General features: G+C 57.1%; 6 protein-coding genes across 6 annotated transcripts; 3 read left to right on the top strand and 3 right to left on the bottom strand.

Annotated features, from left to right (window-relative positions):
• Positions 1 to 219: 219 nt before the first annotated feature.
• IWZ02DRAFT_436752 (yeats family-domain-containing protein) lies at positions 220 to 1,930 on the bottom strand (the record flags this gene model as incomplete). The annotated part of the gene is made up of 2 exons (XM_066766564.1): positions 220 to 791; positions 841 to 1,930. 2 exons carry the CDS (start codon positions 1,928 to 1,930, stop codon positions 220 to 222), a joined length of 1,662 nt encoding a protein of 553 aa, XP_066618724.1.
• Positions 1,868 to 3,350, top strand: IWZ02DRAFT_426727 (NAD dependent epimerase/dehydratase family protein). The gene is made up of 4 exons (XM_066765909.1): positions 1,868 to 2,190; positions 2,242 to 2,296; positions 2,357 to 2,697; positions 2,770 to 3,350. The coding sequence occupies exons 1-4, from the start codon at positions 2,133 to 2,135 to the stop codon at positions 3,192 to 3,194; spliced, it is 879 nt and encodes a 292-aa protein (XP_066618723.1). The 5' UTR covers positions 1,868 to 2,132; the 3' UTR covers positions 3,195 to 3,350.
• Positions 3,351 to 3,522: 172 nt separating this feature from the next.
• Positions 3,523 to 7,436, bottom strand: IWZ02DRAFT_471965 (uncharacterized protein; the record flags this gene model as incomplete). The annotated part of the gene is made up of 6 exons (XM_066768921.1): positions 3,523 to 3,747; positions 3,808 to 5,082; positions 5,532 to 5,536; positions 5,566 to 5,570; positions 5,624 to 7,101; positions 7,158 to 7,436. 6 exons carry the CDS (start codon positions 7,434 to 7,436, stop codon positions 3,523 to 3,525), a joined length of 3,267 nt encoding a protein of 1,088 aa, XP_066618722.1.
• A 1,481-nt stretch (positions 7,437 to 8,917) lies between these two features.
• Positions 8,918 to 11,050, top strand: IWZ02DRAFT_385467 (uncharacterized protein; the record flags this gene model as incomplete). The annotated part of the gene is made up of 1 exon (XM_066765406.1): positions 8,918 to 11,050. A coding segment is annotated over one exon (2,133 nt), but the record flags the coding sequence as incomplete, so codon positions are not given.
• Positions 11,051 to 11,564: 514 nt separating this feature from the next.
• Positions 11,565 to 12,540, bottom strand: IWZ02DRAFT_471964 (SYF2 splicing factor-domain-containing protein; the record flags this gene model as incomplete). The annotated part of the gene is made up of 2 exons (XM_066768920.1): positions 11,565 to 11,654; positions 11,710 to 12,540. The coding sequence occupies 2 exons, from the start codon at positions 12,538 to 12,540 to the stop codon at positions 11,565 to 11,567; spliced, it is 921 nt and encodes a 306-aa protein (XP_066618720.1).
• Positions 12,541 to 12,696: 156 nt separating this feature from the next.
• Positions 12,697 to 14,462, top strand: IWZ02DRAFT_462544 (uncharacterized protein). The gene is made up of 2 exons (XM_066768285.1): positions 12,697 to 14,265; positions 14,313 to 14,462. Exon 1 carries the CDS (start codon positions 12,776 to 12,778, stop codon positions 14,252 to 14,254), a length of 1,479 nt encoding a protein of 492 aa, XP_066618719.1. The 5' UTR covers positions 12,697 to 12,775; the 3' UTR covers positions 14,255 to 14,265; positions 14,313 to 14,462.
• Positions 14,463 to 16,073: the final 1,611 nt, after the last annotated feature.

The following is a 16,073-nucleotide window of genomic DNA, read 5'->3' as shown; positions in this document are numbered from 1 at the left end:
GAATGTTCGTATACTGACTGCTGGTCTGCATCAAAGGTGCGCAGACACTCTGGAGGGCAGTCACCTGCTTCACGGGTAAGCAACCCTCGTGTCCAAAACCCCTCCCCCCCCCAAACGCCAGCATTTCTCGTCGAGCCAGGATTCATGAATGCAGCCAAACTCCCAAAATGCAAAGAGCCTCACAGCCCCGAGAAAGAATAGGACCTACCAACGACATCCTCACTTTTTCTTTTTACCCACATCCAAATCGCCCGTTGCCAACAAGTCTCTCCTCCGCGCCTCGACCTTTTCCTTCTTTTCAACCAGCTCCGCAATCATCTTGTCGACCTCGCCCTCGGCCTGCTTGAATTGCCGTATGAAGCTGTCTTCCATCTGTTTGCTGTAGGGATTGCGCTCGCTCCCTCTCTCCGGCAATTCAACGCTCTTGTCTTCTTGTCCAACAGCTTTTCGTCGCGCAGCCTCCTCCGCCGCCTTGACTGCTGCGCCTTTGCCCTTGCCACGGCCTCCTCCGACCCCAGCCTGGTCCGGCCATTGGCGGTCTTCGTCTGTGAGTAGCGCATAAAGCGCTTCGGTCGGTTCGTTGAACTCGATGAAGTCGAGCATCTCCGCCTTGACCAGGTTCTGCGAGCGCTGCCGCGCCATGGATTCTTCGGGGCCATAGGGTTCGAGGTAGAGATAGTGGGATCGCACAGCGTGCTTTTCGCTGACGTAGGGTTGGAAATAGAGGCGGATCTCGACTGTGAAGCCGCCCCAACCGGTCTCGCGGACTTCGAACGGCGGATTCGCGATCACTGCACGATATGTCAGAGTGGGCGCGCGAATTTGGCGAGGCCGACTTACTTCTCTTTGCGTTGGGATAGGTTTCGTGCAAGCTAAACTGAACCTTGTTCAGCCAAGTACTAATGTTGGGACCGCCGTCGACGTTCTCGACGTAGACCCGCCATCCTGTCGTGTGATCATCTGGTATGCCGGGCGGGCGGTTCTTGTCGTCGAGTTTCCACGCCTCGCTGCCGATTCTGAATGCGCGCGTGATCTTGACGCCCTTGACGCGCTTCTTATCTGAGAGGCCCGGCATGACTGGGTATGCGCTGGATGGAGTCGCAGGTTGCTGGGCGGCGGCTCTGCGCCTGGTCGAAGTTTCGATATGGGGGACGACAGCGGCGGCGGGCGCCTGGGCAGGAGTCTGGGCAGGCTGAGTCTTGCGACGCTGGGGGGCGGGCGTGGAGTCGTGCTTGGGATCGAGCGATTGCGACGGGCCTCTCTTCTTGCTGTTTGAGGTAGCGGTGGTAGTAGTGGTGGCGGCGGCGGGTTGGGCTTTGCCGCGACGGTGAATATGGCGCGGGTCCGCTGCTGAGGGTGCGTCTTCGTCCGACTCGCTCGGCGGCTCGACCAGCGACACGTTCCGGCTGTGGGTGCGACGTTTCTGGTGGGCGGGCTCCCAGACGCCAGGCGCAAAGTCGCCGCGCAGTTCGGCGGGTATGAGCTCGGGCGGGATGTTCCCAGTTGGGGTGCGGGCGGGAGTCTGGCGGGCGGACGAGGTGTTGCGCCTGCGGTGGGATTTTCCTCCTTCTCCAGCAGCAGCAGCAGCAGCAGCAGCAGGCTGACCGTGGACCTGGACCTGGACGGGCGTCGAAGTCTTTTCGACTGAAGGGATGGCGGCAGGCGAGTTGGGATTGGTCGCCGGGGCGTCTTCGTGTCGCTGGTTCGCTGGTTCCTGGGTCTGGGTCTGGGTCTGTGTCTGTGTCTGGTGGCTTGGTGCAGCAGCGGAGGGCTCGTCGGCGGAGTTCTTGTTGGCGGCGGCGGCGGAGACATTGTCCTTGTGCTCACTGCTGGCATTGTGCGACGGAGCTTCAGGCTGGCCTGCCGTTGCCGCTGCCGCTGCCGCTGCCGCTGCCGCTGCCGCTGCTGCACCTGCGTCTGCGTCTCCCATGGCTGGCTTGGCTTGGCGGACGGATTGGAATGGACGCTAGCCCTTGCTTTGAAGCAAGATCGATGCGGCGGGGCGGGAACCAGGTACGGTGCGGTACGGTGCGGTCCAACGTCGTCACGGTCAGGTCTCCAGATCGCTCGCATCAATCCGATGCTCAGACCATGCACTCCAACACCACCCCTCTGACACACACACGACCACCATGGCCTTGGCCGCTGCGAAGAGGAAGATTGTCGTCTGCGGCGGCAACGGCTTCCTAGGTACATGTTGCTACCATCACGCAGCCCCAAGCTAACTCCGTCTCTCGACAGGCTCGCGAATTTGCAAAGCTGCCGTCCAGCGCGGTTGGACCGTCACTTCATTAAGGTACAACTGCCGCCCAGAGCCTTCTTGACCGCCAATTCCTGGCTAAACCACCAACCACAGCCGCTCGGGCGAACCCACCTGGGCCAGCGTCTCGTCATCCACCACCGCCCCGCCATGGGCTTCATCTGTCCAATGGGCCAAGGCCAACATCCTCAACCCAGATGAGTACTCGCACCACCTAGACGGCGCCGATGCCGTCGTCCACAGCATGGGCATCCTGCTCGAGGCAGACTACAAGGGTGTACTGCAGGGCAAGGAGTCGCCGCTCGGCGGACTGCGGCGAGCGTTCAGCGCTACAAAGGCCGGCGGCCAGAACCCGCTTGAGAGGAAGCCCGGCGAGGAATTGCGGCCGCAGGAAAAGGACGGGCAATTGACGTACGAGCTCATGAACCGCGACTCAGGTATGCCCCCCTCCCATCACCATCACCATCAGTGACGTCAATGCCCAATTTTACTGACAACCCCTCCCACAGCCATCCTCCTCGCCCGCGAGTCCTCTACTGCACACGTCCCAACCTTCGTCTACATCTCCGCCGCCGCTGGCGCGCCCATTCTGCCACAACGCTACATCACGACGAAGCGCGAAGCCGAATCCACCATCGCCAGCACCTTCCCCACCATGCGCAGCATTTTCGTGCGCGCGCCCTTCATGTGGGACAAGAGCCGCGGCTTCACGGTGCCGCTGGCCGCCGCGACGGGCATCGCCGCCACCCTCAACGACGCCATCGGCGGCCGTCTGACATGGCTCATGGGCGCCGGCGGCGTCAAGCCGCTAAAGGCTGATTTGGTCGGCGAGGCTGTCGTCGAGGCTGTCGATGCCGAGGATACGAAGGGGCCGGTTGAGGTGTCGGAGATTGAGCGCTTGGCGAATAGGGCGTGGAGGAGGGGGATGCTGTAGATGAGGTGAGGTGGGTTGGAGATGCGGAATGGGTTTGAGAAAAGCTTCTCCGCTCTTGGTGTACTATAACGGCTTTCTTGATAGATATGTTTAGCGAAGGGCACACTATGATTCTCCAATTCATCTTCACGATCCACTTGGTGGAATCACGCTTGAGCTGACAACTTCTATGCCGTGTTCACGTCATGAACGACAAATCAGGTCACATAAAACGTACGCAATGTACCAGTCTAATTGGGAGTTCCTCAATTGTAAGTCGGGGTATATATCGAGTCCGTCTTCCAAGCCTATCTCTTTTCCTTTAGTTCGTAAACGCTTCCCTCCCTCCCTAGTTGATCGGCGTCGCAAAAACAAGCGCAACACCATCATCACCCGCCGTAATGACCTTATCCCCGGCGCCCTGAACGAATCCCATGATACCACCGCCCTCACCACCGCCCCTGTGGCCCCTCCACTCGCCAACGAGGCCCCTCGCCGCCGCCGCCGTGCCGCCGCGCGTATCCCAACGCCTCACGACGCCATCATTGCCGCAGCTCGTCAGAAGCCAGCTGCCCTGGGCCGGCTGCCCGGGGCCAGCAGGCTGTCGGGTTGACGACGAGGGGACAAATTCGACCTTGATGACGGCCTGCTCGGCGGCCGCGTCTTCTTCGTCGTCGACGTGGGCGGCCTGGATGTGGCGGCGCACGGCAAAGCGGTGGGCCGTGTCGAACAGGACGATGGAGCCGTCGACGCTGCCGGCGGCCATGAGGGTGAGGGGTGGCGCTGAGAAGGCAATCGTTTCCACGCTGTCGCCTTGCGTTTTGAGGCTCGCGAGGATGGCGCCGGCTTGCCCGCTTGCTGCGCTGCTGCCGCCGCCCCGTGGACCCCCGGATTGCTTGCCCCCGCCGCTCTTGTTGCGTGCGCCGGCGCCGCGTGCGCCGCTCGTCACTGATGCGTCGCTCCCGATGCGCGGCAGGCCGACGACGCGGATGTGGCCTTCGGCGCCGCCGACGGCTGCAAAGGCGCCGTTGGGAGCTATGGCGACGCTGTAGAGGCCGCCGTCGACGCGGAAGCGCTCGTCGTCGCCCGTCAGTCCGACGACTGCTTGGCCAGACGAGGGGTTTGATAGGCCGGCCGCTGCGGCCTCGCCAAAGACGTCACAGAGGTAGAACGATGCGTCTTCCGAGACTGTGGCCAGCATTGTGCCGTCTGGCGTCCAGGCGCCCGCGGTGCAGGGCATGGTGTGCAGATAAAAGGCTTGGACAATGGTGAGCGGCGACGCGGTATCCGCAGCGTTTATGGTGTAGATCCAGACGGAACCGTCAGCGGCGCCCAGGGCAATGGTATTGGGGTACGACGGGTGCGGGCATGTCGCGATCCAAGTGATTTCTTCCACCTCTTGCGCTTCGCCCACAAACTTCCACGACTTGGCCTGGCCGTTGGACGAATCGCGCCAGGCGCGCAGGCGGCCGTCCATGCCGCCTGTGACGACGTACTCGCCAGCGGGCTGAGTAAACGCAATCGCAGTAATAGAATCACTGTGACCCTCAAGCTTGAAAAAGCTCTTAAGGCCCTCTCTCTCGCCCTGCTCTTTTCCAGACTCGCTCCCAGACCAGCTGGCCGGCAGCGGCGGCCGGTCCTGTTCCTTAACCACGACTTCAAAGATGTAGCCGACGTCGTCGCCGCCGCCCGTAGCCACTATCGACGCGTTGCACGGGTGCTGTGCGATGCAGAAGACGCTGTCCTTGTGTCCGTCAAAGTGCGCCACGCTGTCGTTGTGCAGCTGGATCTCGGCGATCGGCGCGTCGCCCTCTTCTTCGTCGCCAGAGTCCATGGGCGCGTCTTCGTCCTCGGCGACGATTTCATCTGCGTCTTCCGGGTCGAGCATGTCGACGTTCTCGCGCTCGTCCTCGTGTTGGTGGGGGTTTGGCGCAGACATTTTGTCGATTGCTCAAGGGAAACGCTGGAAAACTTAAGAGGGAAAAGCCCGGACGGTTCAGGTGTAGATTGAAGGAGGAAGGAGTGTTTGAAGGTAATGTAGGTTTCTCTGTGTTGGGGGTAGTTGCTTAGAAATTGAAATTTCTTGGATTCGGCGCAAAAACGGCATGGCGGGGCACTGGAAGAATCCAGCGCTTACATCATGCACCCTTTCCGAGCAGGTACTACGGTACACAAACACATGATTGTTTTGGCGTGGGTTTTCAGCTTTCAGCCTTGAATTGCTGTCAATTACTTGTTCATCCTATAAAATGGAGAACGACCAGCCATTCATCTCACATTTGGCTCCAAAGCTGGGCTGACTATACACTGTATGCACATCTCGCCAAAGACCTTCAGGCTACATGTACCTGACATCACCCCCGCTGAACTAACAACACGATGACTTCGCAACTCTCGCTCAAGATCGTCAATCGTACACATCGCGAGAAATCCAATCTTCCCAAGTCTACATCTTGGAGCCATTCTTTCTCCTGTTCTCCTTTTCCTTGTCCCTCAAAAGACGACGCAGAATCTTCCCGCTCGGACTCTTTGGAATCACGGCGATGAATTCGACGCCTCCTTTGAGCCACTTGTGCTTCGTCTTGTGCTGCTCGACATGCTTCTCAATGTCGCGTTTGACCATGCGGTCATTCTCCTCGATGCCAACCGAAGGACCCTTCACCACAAAGGCCTTGGGAACCTCTCCCGCCTGATCATCCGGCACGGGAATCACGGCGCAGTCAGCCACGGCAGGGTGGGTCAACAGATGCGCTTCCAGCTCCGCGGGGGCAACCTGGAAGCCCTTGACCTTGATGAGCTCCTTGATGCGGTCGACGATGAAGACATGCTCGTTGCCCTTGGGTGAGACGCGGATGACAGCCTCGTCGCCAGTCCGCATCCAACCATCCTGGAATGTCTCCCTGGTAGCCTCGGGCTTCTTGAGGTATCCCAAAGTCACTGCAGGCGACTTGACTACCAACTCTCCGGGCTGGTCGTACTCGGTAATCTCGTGTCCCTCAGGAGAGATCAACTTGGCCTGGCAACCGGAAACCAAAGATCCAGAAGAACCAAACCAAATGTCGTTGATGCTGGTCGAAGTCACGACGGTTGCCGTCTCGGTGAGACCGTAGGCTTGCTGGAGGAACCAGTTCGGATGCTGGGCGGACAATTCATCTGCAGTCTCTTTTCCAAGCGGTGCGGCTCCAGTAAAGATGCATTCGACACTGCTGAGATCATACTGGTCCAGCAACTTCTTTTGCTTGGTCATCACGATGATGATTGGCGGCACCAAATACAGCGTGTTGACCTTGAACCGTTGTATGGTATCGAGAAACGGCTTCATCTCAAACTTGGGCAGGACCACGACACGGTCACCACGGTACACGCTGCAAAGACATACAACGATAAGCCCGTAAATGTGACTCATGGGCAGCAACCCAAGAGCCGTCTCGGTTGGATCCATCTGGTGCCCACCATGTTCCCGTTTTCTTTCGCGGTCAAATTTGTTGTACATCTTGATTTGCAGGATGTTGGAAATGACATTGTAGTGCGAAATCATGACACCCTTGGGGAGTCCCGAAGTTCCGCTGGAGTAGCAGAGAAATGCTGTACGTCTCCGCCCATCTCCTGGATGCATTTTGAATGGGTCAATCCTGCGCGCGCCAAAGCCCATCTGGACGAGTTGTTCGACAGTCCTGAACTCGCCGGGAGCCTTTGCGCCGCCGGTGAAGGCATCCGGCAAGTCCAGTATGTATATGTGCTTTCGAGGAATTCCGACCCTCCCAGCAGCCTCCAAGGCAGTATTGAGAAGAGGCAGGCAAGTGAACAAGCATTTGGCACCAGAATCCCTGAGCTGATATTCGATTTCCGCAGCCGAATATGCGGCATTGGCAGGGGTATGGATACCCCCCAGTCGATGGGTCGCCAACGCGACTGTCATGGTGTCAATCTAAGGACGGTCAGCTTTTGGTTTACGACGTGCATCCAAATTGTCCGAAAACGCACCGTGTTGACGCTGAAGACGCCAATGACCTTGTCCCACTCGGTACCATTGTTTGGTTGCCAGCCCAGCTCCTGGGACAGGGCGCGCGCGAGAGCCTCGATTCGGTCGATGACATGCTTGGCTGGATATTCCTTGCCAGAAAGACCGCATGTAAAAGGGGGACGGGCGTAGGTAAGGGAAAATCGACCGTAGGTTTCGTTGAAGAGAAAGTCGAAAACAGTGACTGAGTCCGGCGGCTCTGACGGAAGCTGGGGAACCCAAGAGGGCGGATTGAAGACCATGATGGCAAGGGGCGAAGACAAAGGCGACTCAAGGGTAGCAACCACGACCGAGCAAAGGGAGCAGAAAGGCTGAGTTGATTTTGGAAGAGTGACCAGACAAAAGAAGCGGACGAGCAGCTCGGTAGCCGAGCTAAAAGTGCAGAGCAAGAGGGGTACAGCTCAGCCCGCAAAAAGTCCGGGGAACGGGGGTAGTGCAGTGGGTACCTCTCCACTCTGCGCTAGACTCTGGTAGCTGGAGCTGCAGCGTGGGGTAGCTATGGAGCTATGACGCACAGCAGAGCCGCAACACCAAAAGAGAAAGATGACTTTCAGCATTGAATGCTGCCCGTGATAGCACACGCAACGCACGTCGACTTTGCGCGTGACAATGGAAGGCGGTGCATCACGTGTCTTCGCGCTATGGCCCAGGTCATGTCGAAGGCAATTGGTGCCTAGTTAAGAGTCTTTCCACAGCTTCTACCTCTTCCTCTCCATCACACTCTCAACCTCGACATTCCTCCTCCTGATATATCGCAAACCAATTAATCCACCACTCTTACAGTATCTGCTTCCACTTCTGGCATCTATTCTTACGCGCGTTCGCGTGTGCCTGTGTGTGGAAAGACCGCGCGCCATCACGCCAGGCCATCGCCAACCCAACAAGTCCCGCTTCTTGACTTGGGTGGTACCACCCCGCTCAACCACGCTAAAAGATCAATCGGCCCGCTTCATGTACCCGTGATAGCGAATCTTGTCGCAAGGAAACCCCTCTGACACCCTTAAAGACTCTCCATCTTCGCGCCCTCGCCCAAACTCTCCACATAGACCTGCGCACAATTCTTAACCACCCAGCAGCCATGGCGGCGACTGCATCTCTCCCTTCAACGTCGACCCCTTTTTCCGGGCGCACCCAGCCCCTGGCCGACACTCCTTCTCCGGCTTCTTCGCTGAGCGCTGTCCCATCAAATCTCAGCGACGAGGACATTCCTACTCTCCTTCGTCACAACTCACTGCTTGCGCCTGTTGATCCAATCCCCTTTTCCTTGAGCCGTAGTGACAAGGCTCTCCCAGTTGTTACTCCTTCGCCTGGACCCAAGCGCACTGAGTTCGATTCGTTTGCGACCGATCCGACCGATGAGTACCTCCCACCAACACCTTCTCCTCGCGAGCCGAAGCGCAGAAGGATCGAAACCCAACCGAGACGTTCGACGCGCATCTTTGGCAAAGCCTTGGGTTTCGCCATTGACCCGACGGATGCGCTTGGACTGGAGGACTTGCCGCAAAGACCCGAGACGAGGCGCAAGTCGGACGTGCCGGACAAGTACAAGAAGACTCGCGAGTTCGAAGGGGTTGTTTGCCTTTCTATCCGGCCAAAACGATTTGCCCAGTTACTTAAGAACCTTGAGGCTTCGAACGAATCCGAGGCTGCCAGCAAACCCAAGCGCGGTGGCTCTCGGAAATCTACTCGCCTAGGAAAGCAACGCCAGCAACCGAGCCCGCAGCCCACATCTTCTCCAGAGTACTCCATCCAACCGGCCAAGTCGCGCAAAAGTGCAGGCCCTTCCATCTTGTCGCCTCCAGCTTCACAGGACGAATCAAACGTTCAGCCAGTGTCGAGCAGTGTCTCACCTCCATCCCAGGACTTGACGGAAGAGGTTCAAAAGCTTGGAGACATCTCCAGAGCTCTCATCGCCCTCAGCGATCCTCCAAAGGACCCGGGCTCATCAAAGCCACCACCTATGTGCGAACCTGAAGTCTGGGCTGACGGAAGACAAGCTCTCTGTGAGACACTGCCCTACTACCATGCGTATCAAAGTGGCGGCTACGTCACTGGCGGCTTTGCGTATGGATTCATGGTGGACAAGGAGAGCAGCCCTCGGGACTACATGGATTCAGAGGTTCTCATCTCTCGAGCTGGAGGTGGACTCTCCAGAGACGCCAACAGTGGCAGTATGGTGCGAGGCAGCGATCAGTCCCTCAAATCGTCGCAGGTCCAGGGTGTGAGGAGCAGCATGGATTCCTTCAATCCTGTGGCCATCATCAGCGGCGATCGCAATCCACAGGCCCCTTGTGCCATGCCGCACCCTTACAACGTCCTCGACTGGTTTAAGCCAGCATATGTCTGGGCAGAAAAGTCGAGCGGTCACGTCGTCATCAAGTATCGCTTTGAAAAGCTTGACAAGAACAAGCAAAGCTGGTGGATGCCTCAAGGACTGTCGGAACCAGCCAAGCTCGGCAGCCTGCCTGCGCCAGAAGTCAAGACTTGTGATGTTTGCCTCGAGTCCAGCACACGAATCTACCTTCAAGGATGGATGTGTCTCCAGCCGCAGTGCATCAAATTCTGGGAGATTGGCGGCTCGGAGCCAGATGAGGCAAGTCTGCTTTACGATCCTCGATTCTTGAAGCAGTATACTTCGTGGCCACACTCGAGTGCGCCACAACCTCTGCGACCCGAACCAATGCGACTGGGCAGTCTGCCGATCCTTGGAGATGACGTTTCTTGGGCAGCAGGCAAAGGCATTGCTTGTCCTGACTGTGGCCGTTGCAACTCTCGAGAGGCCTGGAAAGGCTGGAAGTGTGGAAATCCAGCCTGCAGCTTTGAGTATAGTCTCCCACATCTCTCAATTCCCCCTTCAGCGATCCGGAACCCGTACGATCCAGCGTCCAGAGGCTACACTTCCTCAAAAGATCAGGTTTTGAGTTCCGGCATTAGCTTGAAGGTCGAATTCACCAACAACTACCGTATCCACAAGTATTTAATCCCTGGCATCCCTGGATTCGTCGCTCACTTCATTGCCAATGGCACCGTCAATGAGGAGCGTGATGGCCCTGATGACATGTGGACGGAGCTTCAATCGACTGAGATTGGTCTATGCCGTCGCCCCCTGCAGTGCTCTACCCTCCGAGGACCCATGCTCACTCAACACTTTTCGGTGAACTACGGCATGCCCTACAAGTTCATCGCATCCACCGAGAGCCACAGCTTCGAAGATGCCTGCAAAGCGATCAAGGATTCTCGCTCCCGTCTCAACTGGGCTGCTCGACAGTGTGTCCCAGGCCATGGAAACGAATTCAACGAGTTACTGGCTCTCGGCTACTTTGAGCGCCAAGGAATCGACTACCACGACGATGGCGAGAAGGGCTTGGGACCGACCATTGCAACACTCTCGCTGGGTTCAACTTCCAACATGAGAATCAGAATGAAATCAAAGCACCACAACGGCGCCACAAAGTCTGGAGCTTACGTCGATCTGCCACCCCTCATCGGATGTCTCAAGTACGAGGAGCGCAAAGCAGCTCACGACATTTTAGAGCAACTTCGAGCAGAAGGCGAGCTCGACGCCGCAAAGTACCGCGTGAAGCAGTTGCCCAAGGAACTCGGCTTGAAGAGCAAGGGCAATGCAAAAGACGTCCTCAACATGTTCCTACGCCACGGCGACATTGTCATCATGCATGGGGCCGCGATCCAGCAGTACTTTGAGCATACCGTCGAGCATTCAGGCAAGCTGCGCTTTGCACTCACTTGCAGATATATTGATCCAGAGAGCCTGCCACCAGCGGACAAGCCCAACTATACGGTTGAAGCTGATCAGGGTGTGTACGACGGATGCATGCTTCCCGATGCACATGCGTAAAGGGGCACGAATGCTCCTTGCGATGGATCGTGAAGGCAGCCGAATGCTTCCGGCACATGCACGCCACTATCCCGAATGCTCCCTGGTATCGTCATGAAGGTGGTCGAAAGATCCCCGTTTACTTGCTGTCAACAGTCGCGAGTTTCCACTTCTGTTTGCTGTCTACGGACATTGCTAACCTGCACTTCTTTTGTCTTTTCTGAGAGCTGCCGACATCTTTTACTTTTTCCGGATATGGGCGTTGCTATCTATACCTTGCTTTCTGGGGCATGCTCACACGGAGCAATTTTTTACCGACTACTGCCGATACCACGGGGAGGATATACTCTTTCTTGCTCACATGATGAATCATTTGCTCTCTTCTTAGTCAGGTAGACACATTAATCAAAAAATGAGATCAGATAAACTCCTGTCGCCAATCTATGCACCAAGTGAAGACACTTTTGACCTCGCTTTCCCATGTAGACCTGAATGAAGCCCTGCCTCTCAACTCCGCTCACAAATCCCTGGATGACTATAGAGCCGTGCCGCGCTCGAAGCTCTCGCGGATATCGGCCGTGTACTTGTTGTAGAAGCGTGCCAGCTTCTCGTTGAACTGCTTGTTCTGCGCGGACGTCAGCGACCATGATTCCAGCCCATCGAGAGAGGAGAAGACAAACCTTTTGGTTGATGTACGTGACATCGCCGCCATCATCATCATTGATGCCCCTTGCCCTCCTTGCCTTGAGCTTCTGCTCCTCAGCCTTCTTCATCTGCTCCACCAAGCGATCCACCCCCTCCTTATCGGGACGATGATTAACAAAATCGGTGCTGTCAGCAGTCGAGTAAAAGCTGCCGTCCTTATCCACCGCAATCAGCTCGCCGCTCTCCATCTCAACAATCTCAAGCCCGCCATTGCGCGCCGCCCGCTCAATCGCCTCCATCTTCTGGCGCTCGTAGCCCTCCAAATCGGGCCTCAGCTCGCGCAGCTGCCGCTTGTACGTCTTGCGCGCCTCGCCGCGGTAGTCGGCAAACGCGACGTCGGCGCGGTGTTTTTCCTTCTTCTCGACGCGCCGGTCCCACCGCTCGCTCTCCTCCACCGTCCAGTCCCACGCCCGCTTGCGCTCGAAGTCTTGGCCCGAGTCGGCCGTTTCCGCTTTGAGCAGGTTGTGCGATGCGACGGCGTGTTTGCGTTTGAGCGAGTTGAGCGCGTGCGGGTCAACAGTTGCGCGCCGCGCTTCTTCGGATGAGTCTTTGAGGTTTTGCTTGCGTGACGCCGCTTGTCGTGCTTGCAGCGCTTTGAATCGTGCGAGGCGGTCGTTGGGTGCGGTGCTGGATGCTGCGTTGCTGTTGCTGGTGGATGCGGTGGCGGTGGACTCCTCTTCGTTGCTTTCTGAAGTCTCGTTCGTTTCTGGGGCGCCTGCTGGCTCGGCTTCGACGAATCTTCGTTTGGATGACTGATCCCCGGTGGCCCCGCTCTCGGGCGTAGTTTTGCGTTTTCCGGCCGGCATCGTGTGTGCGGTTGTGAAGGCTGACTGGAGACGAGAGGTGAGATAGAGGTCGAAATTCAACAGGTGACGTTGGAGTGCAGCTGAAGGCGGTGAGGTGATGAGTGGCCGTGGTGGGCGGTGTCTTCCTCGGCACAGGGCAGGGATGCCAAGCCCAACCACCACGACGCGCGGATCAGATTCCCGCAACTCTGTCCGTCAACAAGCAAAACGGCCCGAAGCCATTCACCATTGTACCATGGCACGCCCCGTGCACTCTCTGAGCTACCCGTCCATCTTTATCACTCGCAACTACACTCGCCGGCGCAGTTTTAAGAGTCGTGCATACTCGACCGCGGCACAAGCAGTTGATAACACGCTTCATCCGCCGCGCGGTCTATCAAAATCGCTGCTCGAAATCAACCGCTCGATCCTCAGGAAATCAATTGGCGCCGAGGAGCTGACGCCAGTCAAAAACGCCATCTTAAAGCCCTTGAGCAATCCTTTCGCCGGCGAACCGCTCAACTATGATTCTATGTGGTACGACCCGCCCACTTTTAACGACCTCGTCGACAGCCATTTGGATACCGTAGCGTCCTACGAGCATGGCAACAGCTACCTCCGCGTCTCCGCAAAGCGCTACCTCTATTTTATCAAGGCTCTCTTGTCCGAACGCGCGCTGCCATGGTCCTGGAAGCTCCATGCCTTGGACCGCGTGGTCGTGTATCTTTCCCGCCAGCATCGTGCATCGCTCAAACGACCGCGGCGCCGGCGCTCTCCTGGCGAGCTGCTGGACCGCAACGAACGCCTATTGATCTTGCTCAATGCCATTTGCGCCGAGGTGAAGCAATCCGTTGTGTCTTTGCCATCGTCACTGGTCGAATTGGGCCTCGAAATCGCGGTCGAATGCCGCAACTTTCCTGCTTGCATGTTCTATCTCCAAAGGCACTGCGAAAAGCGTTCGAGCTTGAGTGCCACGACTTTCAAGAAGGTGCTTGCGGCACTGAGGGAGCCGCCGCAGGCTGTCGCCAATATCATGGCTCTGAGGACTTTTCGTACGTGGAGTAGCACTCAGTCAGTGACGGTGTTGATTGGTGCGCCTGAGGGGTCAACGAAGCATGCGGCCAGATTGAGCTTGGTTGTTGGACACAATGATCCAGCTCTCTTCAAGCTTTGGCTGAAAACACTTGGAGCACTGAGCCGCCAGTCCCCAGACTCCAGTCCTCGATTGATACAGCAGCTTCGCCGCGAGTGGGAGAAATGGCGAAAGTCGTTGCGAACGGCCTATAAAAATGGCTACGGGTCCGGTACTGGCTTCGCGTCCCGTGCGTCGTCTGCTCACCCCAAAATCTGGGCCAGAACAGCATCTGAGCTGGACCGCTGCTTCCTGGAATCCTTTATCGAAGCTGGCGCATATTCAGACGCTTGGAGTGTCTTGCTCAGCACAAATATGGCTTTCAAAGCTTTGTCCCCAGGTGTCAGAAGGGCGTTGATGGAGAATCCGGAATTTACGCCACCAGAGTCTTGGAAGCCAGAGCACGAGAGGCAGGTCCTCAGCATCTATGCAGAGTACTGTCGTGCCATTGAAGGTGCGCTTGGAGTCCAGTGGGTCCGAGATGTGGCGACGGGTGAATGTTTCCACATGATTTCAACGGCAGGCCAACGCGCCAGAAGGTCTCGTGCATCCAAGTGGAGATTAACGCGGAGGGTCCCTCGTCGTTCCAAGCCGTCAGCATAGAATGCGCTTTTGTAAGTGGATCGTGACAACTTTGTACAGTCTCTTATTGACCGGACAGGATTTCCTCATCTAGCTTTGCCGCACTGCATGTACTCAGCGGATACCCATTTGCTATTTCAACCGTAGATAGTTACGCAGCATCTACACTTTCCGCACTGCTGGAACACCGACACTTCAATGAATCGCCTGCATGGATTCCAGTTTCTGCACCGTGTGGATTATTAAGGATGGTCGATTACTAACAGCCGTGTACTGACATGAAAGCCTCGTCTATTCGTGGCATCAATAATCCCTTGTTCTATAGATTTCGTTTCTATCGGACCCCGCCGAATTCCCGACCTCTCAGACCACTGGACATCATTGACGACGGGAACCTCGATCCTCTTCAAAGGCACCTCGTCGCCATGCTCCGAGTCCCCTCCCTGATTCGCCGTAGAGCTCATCGACCGCTCTACGACCGCCGTCGACGTCCCGTAGTCCTCGCCGTGCGTGGTCAACGTGTCGTCCAGGCGCTTGAAATGGCGCTCGCCCGTCTTGCTCCTCGTCGCGCTCGTGCCGCCAATGGTCATCAGCTCGGTCCCGAAACTGCGGCTGGCTGGGCGTCGCTTTGGATCGACCTGCTCCGCTGCTGAGTTGGCTCGATATGGCGCGCATGAGTGGTCGTAATGTTGCGAGACAGGCGCTGATGAGGCCGCAGGCGACCTCGACGACACACCACGTGCATGTAGTTGCAAGCGTCCCTTCAAAATGTCCGCTAGCGTCACCGCACTGGATTTCTGGGCATACATGTTGTGTCGCTCATTTGGAACTGCATGATGGTAGTGAAGCGATAGATGTTGGCAAACAAGACGCTACATTCTGTCCGTTCAGTCTCCCATCACTGGCCAAGGATGGCACTCACAAGCTACCAAGCAAGAATATGATGCAAAGAGGAAACTTTTGCGCCATCGTTACCTGCAGCTTAAAGACTTGGCCTACGGGCATGGTCAGAATCGCAAAATCGGTCTGAATATCAGGGATGGCGTTGCCGATGAAGGAGGCCCTGAGGTTGATGCAGGAAGCTCCGATCGAGGTATCCCACGCGCCCTTGATTGGAGTGCACTGGAAATGCTAACACAGTTGATAGCAGTGACTCAGCAGACGGTGATGAAGCGGAGAATGTACGCGCCAGTCCGGAACCCGGGCAGGGGGAAGATGCGCGAGTTGGCTCAGATCGCATCGAGCGCTCCGTAGTTAATAGAGCGTGGAGTGGGCGATGGGCAGCACGCAAGCACAGGGCATTTGGGACAAGATTGTCGACGCTGCTCGTCCCTCCCGGGCCGAAGCATAACCGCTCAGAGCGCAGCGAAGCGCAAACGGGCCACGTCCCTTGAACGGCATCCAGCCCCGAGCTGCCGCACCGCCGTAGCGTCCCTGGCCGTCTCGTGAAGAAGGAGCAAGCTCAAACAATAAGGTTCTTGCGCCTCCGGGTCCGGCAAAAGGGATCATGGGACTTGACAGGTCTGTCTGAGACGAGTGAGCGAGATCGCTGACGCAACTTTTGTTCTCCGACGGCGGTTCTAAGCGTTTGAGGGGATTCTTTTGGTGGTGGACACCACCGTGCCAGAAAGTCTCCACGATGCCCCAATATGGCAAAATGGAGCCGTGGTGCAGCTGCCGCATGACGGCCTGACTCGCAGCGTGTTGCAATTGATGGCGATGAATGGTCAATCAGTAGGCGAGGGAGAGACTAAGTAAGGATCCTGCTTATGGTCAAAAACATGCATGCCCTGACCAATCAGATCGTGCCGTCAGGCGCTCGCAGCCAATTGCAGTAGTT

Source organism: Phyllosticta citriasiana, assembly GCF_038021145.1.
Source record: "Phyllosticta citriasiana strain CBS 120426 chromosome Unknown IWZ02scaffold_16, whole genome shotgun sequence".
Taxonomy (NCBI): Eukaryota; Fungi; Ascomycota; class Dothideomycetes; order Botryosphaeriales; family Phyllostictaceae; genus Phyllosticta; species Phyllosticta citriasiana.
Note: the sequence above shows the minus strand (reverse complement) of the source record. Positions and strands in the feature narration are given on the sequence as shown.